The following is a 10,609-nucleotide window of genomic DNA, read 5'->3' as shown; positions in this document are numbered from 1 at the left end:
ATAAGCTAGATGTCTCAAAGGTGATCAAAGATGCCTTGGGGAATCATTTTCTAGTCACTAATGGGAATGGGAAAAGTTAGCTGCAGTTGGAATGCGTGTGGAAAAGTGAAGTCTGGTTTGTTTTAAAAGCAAGTTAACATGCAATTTACCACAATTACCTACACCTTTCTGTGTGGGCATTTTAAAGACGACTGCCGATTAATACACAACTATGCAAAGTCCTTTTTTTCCCTCTGCTGAATTCTCAGCTAGATGATCTGCTTGGTAGATTGATGAATAATCCATTATCTCTTCCAGGGGAGAAGCTTAGACAAATACCTGCAGAAAGGCTCTTGAGATTGACACTTCTAGAGATAATCCATTGCATCTGGATAAAGCCAGATTACAACCAAATAACATGTAAAGGCATACCATGTGAAATTAAAAATGTTCTCAGTGTGGATTTAGGGATAATGTGACCTCTTTCCTAGCTCATTGGCAGCATGAGCTCAGCGTAAGGAAGGAGTGGCTCCTCGAATTTACATTTTTTTCATTTTTTTACTTGTGATATCGACGGCTACGACGTACAAAGTTTCAACGGATGTCTGTGAAAGAAGAAAGAACAAGGACAGGGATACCAGGCACAGAAGTGGTTTGCAGATACAGTTTTTAATGTATCACAACAATGAGCAACAAACATACTTGATGAACTATTTCCAGAAGAAGTTGTTCAAATACCATCTACAATAAACGTCATTTCAACTATGACAACAGGTCTGTGACAAAATAAAAAAAGTTTCAAAACCATGTTATTACCGTAATACGGTACAGCTGAGACCTCAAACATTACAGTAACAAAAACTAATGAGACTACTCTCTATATATAAAACATCAATAACATTTTTGGTTTAGTTTATTTAAAGTTTTCGCCATAGGGGCATCTTTTTTTATTAAAACCTTGGGGTGCATTTCCTATGTTACCCAGGCGTTGAAAGTACGTATTGTGTAGAATATGATTACGCCTTGATCATCCCTTTGATATCCAGAAGAACAATCCTAATATCAACCTTTAAAAGGTTGTCCTCTTATGCTTGACACTATCCATCCGTAGAAAGGTTTTTTGGCTGCTGTGCAGTTGCAACATTTATGTACAATTACATTATTGGACCATCCTGTTTTTTGTTTTGTTTTGTTGTTTTTTTTGTGTTTTTTTGTGTTTTTGTGTTTTTTGTTTTTTTGGTTTTTTCATTTGTTTGTTTTTTTGCTTTACCAGTCCTTTGTGTGGGAAGCATTCTGGTCCAGGCTAACACCTTAGCGCACAGTGCTAGCTGACAGCTCAGTCTCTAAATGCTGTTCCACATTCAGGGAAAGGCAAAAGCAGAGTTCTAAAAGCCTTTGGAATCAGGACAGTCGCTCATATTTTGGACAGAGGCAGGATTGCACCTTAGGAGGCCAAGATGTCTCTTGTGAAACACAATCAAAAAGTGTCTTCAGGATTAAAATAAGCGTTAAAATATTAAAAATCCAAATAAGAACATTAAAAAGTCCACAAAAAAGAGAATTAAAAACTGTGACATTTTACCTTAAACAGAAAAAAAATCACCTGTACAGCAATAAAAAGTAAAATGAAATGTTACTTAATTTCATCGTTTGAAACAATTTTTAAGCATGATTTGATTTAACCTGTCAAACAGTTGCATTACATGCTACTTGTTCATCTCAGAATAGGAATACCAAAAGCAATACATTTTTGCATTTCTTCATATTAATAAATTTGTACCATGCACAGCCAACTACGAATATGTACAACAGCTTAGCTTTCTTTGTTCACGAGCCTTTTACTTTCATACATTAAGCCTTCTGTTACTTTGGAATGAATCACATTGTCCAACTGTATCAAACCAGAAAGTGATTCGTAAAAATTAAACACCCTTGACAGCGTTCACATTCTTTAAGTTACACAGCCAAAAACAAAAGAAAACAAAAGAGAAAACAGTAAAGCAATGTAATTCATGATGAATCAGTATTCTGTCTAGTAGGAAGCTGAAATTTATGGCAAGCAATAAAAAAAAGTCAAAACAAAAACAAAACATTACACAGTAGCAGCATAACGTCATAAGATAATACTTTGTAATCCAAGTATCACTAAATATGATGGGAAATGGTCTATGTTCATGACATTAACAGAAGTGCCCAGAGTAGAATGGAAGAAACAGCCTATCCACTATATGGCAGTGTATAGGGGTAACACTGTGTTCAGTCCTACAGAAGTACAGGGGAAAAAAAAATATTTTCATTTTATAAAACAAATGCTTTGTCCCCCTTTTTAAAAGCAGCTTTCTTGTTTAAAAGAAGCAAATGTTCATACCATTTTTTCAACACATTTAGTCCAACTTGCACTTTTTCAGTTTCAAGTATACAGTACTACTTTCATGGATGCACCAATTGTTAAATGTCTCTGGATTGTTAGGTGTGAAACGTCTAACAAATGTGGATCTGCTGCTGAACTACATACAAATAATAATAATTAAAACAAACAAACAAACAAACAAACAAACAAACACTGAAATGATATCTATTAAATTAAGATATGGCCTACCTCAAATAATAACAATAAAAAAATGAAATCAAATAAGTGCACTATAGTCCAGACACAAGCAAGTACCGTAACAGTATAGCAATTCACAAATGAAAAAATGTCCTATTCACATAATCTTCAAGAGTCTATCAAAACTAGAATTATTACCTCTTCAGAAAAGGGTGTGATGAGAGGTAAAAGAAAGAAGGTAAGAGTTGGCACAGATTATTAGTATATTCTACAAGAAAAAAGGGTGTTGTATATAAATACAGCTTGTGGCAATACAAACTGGCAAACACAGGGGCATACACATGACTTCACCATTCTAAATTCCCTCAGTGGTAAAAGCATACTCTCTCGTAGGGCAAACTAAAAGGATATGCGCGTTGTCCTGTAACAGTTACATTGTCTCTTGGTACACTACACACATCAAGGAAATGCCTCCAATAAAGCTTGACATGTTTTGGTAAAAGCCATTTATAAGCAGGCTTCGTTGCTGTTTCAACAAATGAGAAATGTTATGTTCTGACCTGAGAATTTAAAGCTACTGAATTACACCTAACTAAACTAAGAGAAATTCTCTTTGAAAGTTCTGGATCATTATCCCATACAGTACATGCTAGCATTTGGAAATCAATCCAGCTGAGGTGCAATTTGCTATCGTGAGAATTTTTGGCTTGAATCAAGCTCCAAAAGAACTTGTGAGAGTTTTCCTATTCCATGTTTTTGTATACAATATAAGCTCAGTCAAGCATCTGCAACAGTTCTGTCCATAACAAAAATCAATCATTTTCTTGCCAGCATATCAATATGGGAAAAACAATCCTGAGTCAATCTTTTGGTACTGTAATTTTTTGGGTTAGAGAAACTTTGGAACTGCAGTTAAAAGTCTTTTTTTCGTTTAAGCAAGGGATCCGTTTTCACTCCTACACACTGAACATATCCATTCTGATACTACTGAAATTGCCATCTAGGCCAGACGCCGCCTTAGCCTTGACTTCCAATGCGTTATCTAAGTCATCCAGCTTCTGGCTTAACTCACTGTCAGACTCGTCTGAACAACTTTCGGTGGGTAGTGAGGTTTGAACCCCTGAGGTGCTGCACGAAGTTGAGGTAACCGTTGAAGGCAAGGAAAGGGGAGGAGGAGAAGCAGATGGGCAGGAAGCAGCTTTCCTGGCTGAGGCCTGGAAAAGAATATTTGGCCAGGACTTCATGGACAAGTGAGAGAGATGAGGCAAGGTGTTATTAGAAGAAGCTGCAGACTGCGAGGTAGATGTGGTGTTAGGACAAGGGGAGCAGACTGAGTGAGGTAATAATCTAGCATGCTCTTTGGCATTTCTCATTGCTTGTTTGATTGTTTTCTCTTTGTGCAAGCTCGACTGAAGGTGTTGGCCAAGTGCTTCGTTCCCACTGACGGATACGTTGCAGGCTATGCAATTGTACTTGCTCACGGCCTTGCGAAGCACTGTCTCTTGTGGATCGATAAAAGGGTGACCAAAGTAACAGAAGGACTTCTGATGGCGAGCTGCTGAGTCTTCATCAGCGAAAATCATCTGGCACTTTCTGCATATAAACTCGTGTTTGATGGACGGAACGATAAACGCATCTGGAAAGCTTGAACTTTTGGTATTCGTTTGGGGTTCTTCATTTGTGCTTTCTGTTGAAGAGCCTTTATCATCCTTAGTTTCAATAGCCTCTTTTGGTTTGAGAGAGTTGCTCTGTGCACTCGTTGACTTGATAGGGGGCGTTTTCTGCTGTTGTTCAATTTGCTTCTGCTGCTGATGCTGCTTCTGTAAGGAATCCTGGAGGGACTGCTGGTACTGTTGGTACTGCTGCAGCAGGGCAGTCGGTGAAAGCCCAGCGATAGCCTGCGGCATTGCAGGTCCGTAGGGGAATAAGTTCTCCATTCCACACAGAGGAGGGAAGTATCCCCCCTGAACTCCGCCAGGGAGTTGGGGTGAGAAGCAAGATGCAAAGCCAGGGATGAAATAAGGCAAGAACTGTCCCCCTAAGAAGGAGCCTGGGTCACCAGCAATGGCATTCTGAAGTGCTTGCAGTTGTGCTGGGTCCATCTGAGCCTCACTTCCCAATTTTCCTAGCGCTGAAAGTGACGGCGAGGGCTTTTCTCTTTTCTTCACAATTGGGGTCTCGGGACGGGCAGTGTCGGCTTCTCTTTCTTTCACCTTGGGCTTCTCTAACTTCTTGTCTTTCTCTGATTCTTTTATGTGCTGCTCAGTCTGATTTGCTGCCAAAGGAGTGGGAGGAAGAGGAAGTGCAGGGGGCTGAGGAGGAGGAGGGGGAGGTGTCTGAAGAAGAGTCTTGGTTGGGGTACTGCTGAGAGACATGGCAGGAGAAGGGGTGGCTGGAGTAGGGAACCCAAGCATGCCAGCACCAGGAGACGCTAAAGCTGAAATACAGTAGTATAGATAATATTGAAATATTTGACTGCAGAATCATTCCTAAACTTTGCAAGACATTATTTTGGGGCTTTCCCTCTGATATACTGTTATGGATCAAAACTGTTACAAGAACTTTATCAATAGAAGGATACAACAAAAATAAGGAAAGAAAACAAGCACAAGCATTACAGCAACTGAACTTTAGGGGTCACAGCCAAACTCATAGTAAAGAGTTCCACATTGTTACAGAAAATGCATGCATTAAATGTCTCTATGAATCAGTGAAAGTCACAGTCCTTCAAAGGAGGCAAATTGGGCAGTAGCACTAAGTGCATTTAATGCATTAACTGTTCATTAAGATGCACTGTGTTTTTGTCATACTAACTCACCAGGTGTATTTGGTGGAAAACCAGGAAGGGAGGATGGCCCATTGACACCAGGAAGAAGCACTGGTGGGAGACCAGATATTCCTGGGTAGGCAGTTGGCAGGCTAAGGCCATGAAGTGCATTATTGTCCACTGCAGGTTGCTGCTGGGCTGGCAAGTTGAGTACATCGGTTGCCTTCTTTAAACGGTCAAGTTCTTGTTGAGCCATAAGCTGGCGGACAGTGGTAGGTGCAAGATAGTCTTTTTCTCGATCAACCTGGTTGCCCAGGGTTTCCTGCACTTTTGCAATGTGCTGCCTCGAGAAGATATGATCACGAATTGAAAGTCTGGCTGTATACTTCACACCACATAACATACACTCGGGTCTCGGCCCGTCTGGGGAGCCTTGGCTTATCATGAATGGCTTTCCAATGTTTATTTTGAACTTCTTTTCTTTTGCACGGGCATTTTGAAACCAAACTTGCACAACACGTTTAGGGAGTCCTATTTCATTGCCCAGCATTTCACACTCTTGCATAGTAGGTGTGCGATAGTCACTGAAGCAAGCCTTTAGGACTTTAAGTTGTAGGTTGCTCATTTGGGTTCTAAAACGTTTGTGGCCTAGTCTCTCTCCACCGCCTTTTGCTGACTTGAAGGGATTACTACTTCCAAATGGACTGGGTGAACTTGGATCCGCCAAACTTGAGGTCTCGCTCCTGTCAGCATTATCATCCATGTCATCATCTCTGGAATTGTAGTAGTCACTGTCTTTGCCAGAGAAACTTAATGCTGGGCTAACCATGTTGAAAGGGAATCTATCCTCATTTATATCAGAGGTTTGTGCTTGGTTCATTTTGTTCTCAATCATTCTCTCATTTCCATTCATTGTAAAATTTTCAACCTCATTATTAGTCTCATCTCCAGTTGTAGCATCACTCACAGCTGTGTTAATTGAGGAGGTCTCATCAAAGTCCATTTTGCTGTTATCAAAAGAGGCTTCTGCAGAGCTCATGTTAAGCCCCTCAAGTTCATCACTATGTTCTGCTTTAACAGATGATAAGCTCAATAAGGTTTTTAGTGGCATCTCAGAAGGTCTAAATGGAGTGGAAGAAGCAGTTGGAGGCTCACTTTCATTCATCTCAGTCTTTGTGGGCAATTGTAGGTAGTCAGCAAAATTGTACTTATGGGGACTTTGACCTCCGTCATCTTGAGGCATCATTGGACTTGGGGGTAAACTAAAGCCTGCCTGTTTTGCCTCATGCCAGTGTCTTGAGCGAATGTGACTATCAAGAGCTGACTTGGCCTTGAACAATGCCCTGCAGAATGGACACTTTTTGTGAGTTTGGGAGGGCCCAACTGCTCTAAATTGTCCTTTCCTCTCTCTGGCTCGGGTGTTCTGAAACCATACTTGGACAACTCTTTTCTTCAGGCCAACTTCACGAGCAATGTGATCTAACATCTTTCTTGTTGGGTTTGAATCAAGCAAGTATTTATCATAAAGGATCTCAAGTTGCTCTGGAGTAATGGTAGTCCTAAGCCGTTTATCTCTGTGATGATCTTCTGCACTGTTATCTTTTTCATGAGATCCATCCTCTTTTTCATCTAATTTACGTTTCATAGAGTTAGAGTTCACAGCAAGGCCAGAGTTGCTTGGAGTTGGCATCTGGGATAGAGCTCCAGAGAGAAGTTGACCAGTCATAAGAGGGTTATTTGGATCAAAGATCATATAGGGCATATCCAGTGGCCTTTCTAAAAACTGTGAGTGTAGAAATTGGTTTTGGGCGGCCAGAAAATGCATGTGCTGGTGCTCCTGCCACAGCTCTAATGTCGGGAAAGCGATTTTGCACTGATCGCAGTGGTACTGTAACATTTGGGGCGGTAGACTATTGTTAAGAGAAGACAGTGCAATTGAAAGAGGACTTGACGGGACAGCTGTAGACTGGGGCTGGGAATGGGGTCTTGAAATTTGTGGTTGGGGTACTTTTTGTGGCGGAGGCTGTGGGGTTGAAGCCTTGGAAGTTTTTAACTCATTTAGGTTTTTGGGTGTTTGTAAAGGGGCACTCTCTCCCAATTTAGTTTTTTCATGGACAGGCTCAGGTTTGGGTGAGGTTTTCCCAACATCAGGTCGGGGTGAAGGCATTAAGGGAGAGCTGGAACCAGAGCTGCTTGCTGTTACAAGAGAGGGTTTTGCTGGCTCTGCTGGCTTTGCCGAACACTGCTCATTAATCTCTGCAAATTCTTCTGAGTGGATTTCATCTCCAGCTTCATCGTCCTCATCTTTGTAGCACTGCTTCTTCTGGTGAGTAATGAGGTCAAAAATTCGGGGGAAAATTACACTGCATTTCTTACATTGATACTGCATGTTGTTGGTCCTAATGTATCGTTCATTTGTTAATTCTTTCTTTTCGCTGTCTTTCGTATCTGCTTGGTTCTCATAACTCTTGCGGGCCTTCTGACGGGCATTTTGGAACCACACCACAATAACTCGTGATGGCAGGTTGAGCACAGTGGAGAGCTGCTCAATTTCATCATCCTTGGGGTAAGCATTGGTATCAAAGAAATCTTGGAGTACTCGCAGTTGATAATCTGTGAAACGTGTTCTTGATGACCTTTTGTTTGCCGTAGCATCAGTTCTGTAGTACTCCAGCATGTTCACTTGGGATTCAAGTCTGATGTCTTCCAGTGTGGTCATGGGTGGAATGTTGAAATTGTAAGGGGAATCTTTGCTTCTTTGACGTTCTTTGAAGAGTGTATTGCGGAACCAGTGCTTTATGACTTTCTGTGGAAGGCCAGATTTGTCTGCCATTTCTTGAATCTGTTCTTCGTTGGGAGAATTATTGATGTCAAAATGAGCACGGAGGATTTTTAGCTGATCGTCTGTGATTCTGGTGCGAGGACGCTTAAACTGAGACTGCCGCAGGAAGTTTGGATCCAGTCCCAGTTGTTGTTGACATAACTGTGTGAGGTCAGAAGATAAAGAGTCCATTGTTGGAAGCTGCAGTGCAAGCTGTGGGGGTAGCCCAGGGTGTTGCACTGATTGCATCATCAGTGGTGGGAAAATTGGCAAGTCAAGAGAAACAGGGAGCTGCATTTGAGGAGATGCAGTTGGAGGTGGAGGAGGTGGTGGAGGAGGAGGTGGTGCTTGCTGAGGAGTTTGTAGAGGTGATGGAGATGGTGTCTGTGATTTTCCTACAGATGTAGTGGCAGGGAGAGCAGTCACTGGGGCAGGAGGTGGAGGAGGTGGGGGAGGGGGAGGTGGTGGGGGAGTTTCTGGAGATGCTGGGTTTATGGGGTAGAGCTTGTCATATGCCTCCCTGTACTGCTGTGCAAACTTTTCCAGCTCCACATATGGAAAGAACTGCCCGTGCACATGTTCCTGATGGCTTTTGAGAATAAGCATGTTGGAGAAGAACTTTCCACAAAGCCCACACTCCAGTTTGTCCGTCAACTCTTCCTCTCTGTTCTTTTTCTGGCTTTTCTGTCTATTCTCATTGTACTGAATAACCAATTCAAAGCCAAAGTTCTCTAGTAATGCTTTAGCAGCATTACCTCTAGCACCTGAGATGATGCGTGGTGGAGGAATAAGAGGTTCTGAAAATTTAGGCTTTCTGGAATCTTTTGCATCTTTTGTACAATCAATATCATTAGCTATATCATGCTTTGCTTTGCTCTCTTGCTTTTCTAGGTGCTCTTCAGCATCTCTGGACATTTGAATCTCAGACAGAGGAATGTGGTTGGACTCAGTTTTAGGCTTGTGACTCTGCTGCTGTGCTCTCTGCTGCTGCATCTGAGACTGGGAGGCCTGCTGCTGAGCTTGCTGCTGAGAAAGCTGAAGCTGTTGTTGTTGGCCCAGCTGATGTTGTTGCTGCATCTGCTGCTTCAGATCTTCTAGGAATGATCCAGTCATACCAGGCATCCCAAACGCAGCTGAATGCAATGCAAGCTCAGGGCTGATGTTAAATTCAGCACCAGGGATGTAGAATGGGAAGAGGAACTGGGGCTGCTGGAATTGCAGTAGAGCTTCTGGTGTCATTGGGAAGTGCGGGAAGAAAGCTGGGTTCAGAAACTGTGGCTGAAAGAATGCAGCTTGCTGCTGGAGCTCATGCTGCAGTTGCATCTGAAGCTGTGCCGATGACTGGGATGGTGGGTGGGTGGTTTGCACAGAGATATGATCAGTAGTTTGTTTTATGGTAACTTCTTTGGTATCTACAGTGTTTTCTTTGTTAGAGGATACCGGTGCAATTGCAGAATCAGTGTTTCCCTGATTGAGTGGAACAGGGCTTTTAGATGATGTACTTCCGCTGCTACCACCCCCAGTACTGGTACTAGTCTCCATTTTGGCGGTTCGTGCTTTTGTCTGATGAAGTACAGACCTCATGTGAATCTCCAGGGTTGAGCTTTGGCTATAAGCAACGTTACAGATATTGCATTTGTATGGTTTGTTGTCAACATTGTTGCTGGTCTCCTGGGGAACTGGGCTTGAGGCCTCTTGGATAACTTTCTTTAGCTTATGCAAATGTGAGACAGAATTATAGTGAACAAGGAGAATGTTCTTTTGGGTAAAAGACTCTTTGCATACTGTGCATTTGTATGGACGAGAGGGGTCTAGAAATTTTTCCATGGTGAAATTTGGACCTTTCCTAAAAGGCAATGTCCGCTTTGGCTCTGAGCCCATATCATCAAGCAAAGAGCTGCTGTCACTACCAGTTGGACTGGCCTTTCCTTCTTGGTCAAGTTCCTCATCTTTGTCTAGCTCATGCTCAAAGGCTTGTGCCTCTTCCAGAGCCCGCATCTCACTCTCAGCTATGTCACCATTTAGGGGCAGGTTCCCACAGAGTTGCTGCACTTCAGCTTCACTCAGCTCAGGGTGACCAGTCTCCAAATGCTTTCGAAGAGCAAGGAATGTCCTGAAACTGCGCTGGCACAGACTGCACATGGTGGCAGCACGTATGGCGTGATACTGGGAATGTATTTCAAGCTTCTGCATAGTCTTGAAAGCCAGACTGCAATGGTTGCAACGGTATTTGTAGACGTGGCGATCAGAGACTGAGAGCTGCTGACGCTTCTGAAGATCACCAAGATTCTCCTGCAGGGAGTCTGGGCTTTTCCTATCTTGCCCACTCGCTTTCTTCCAGTCAGGGGCCTCAGCAGCCTCCTTTGGTGGTTTGAGTTCCTCATTGGAAAGTTCAACCTCACTTTTGTCTTGGTCTGTGTTACTTTTCAAATCCTTAGAGCTGTTTCCTGTTGAAATTTTGAAGGAAAAAAAAAGGTTTTAGAAATCTTCAAAA

At 42.4% G+C, this 10,609-nt stretch overlaps 1 protein-coding gene across 1 annotated transcript in view; it reads right to left on the bottom strand.

The window, feature by feature from the left end:
* Positions 1-629: 629 nt before the first annotated feature.
* Positions 630-10,609, bottom strand: part of zfhx4 (zinc finger homeobox 4) — a 72,843-nt gene continuing 62,863 nt past the window's right edge. The window contains 2 exon segments of the mRNA XM_067434880.1: positions 630-4,964; positions 5,346-10,562. Of these exon segments, the coding sequence (XP_067290981.1) occupies positions 3,484-4,964; positions 5,346-10,562 (6,698 nt within the window). The 3' untranslated portion in view covers positions 630-3,483.

Source organism: Pseudorasbora parva, chromosome 24, assembly GCF_024679245.1.
Source record: "Pseudorasbora parva isolate DD20220531a chromosome 24, ASM2467924v1, whole genome shotgun sequence".
Classification (NCBI taxonomy): Eukaryota; Metazoa; Chordata; class Actinopteri; order Cypriniformes; family Gobionidae; genus Pseudorasbora; species Pseudorasbora parva.
This window is presented reverse-complemented; position numbering and strand designations above follow the sequence as displayed.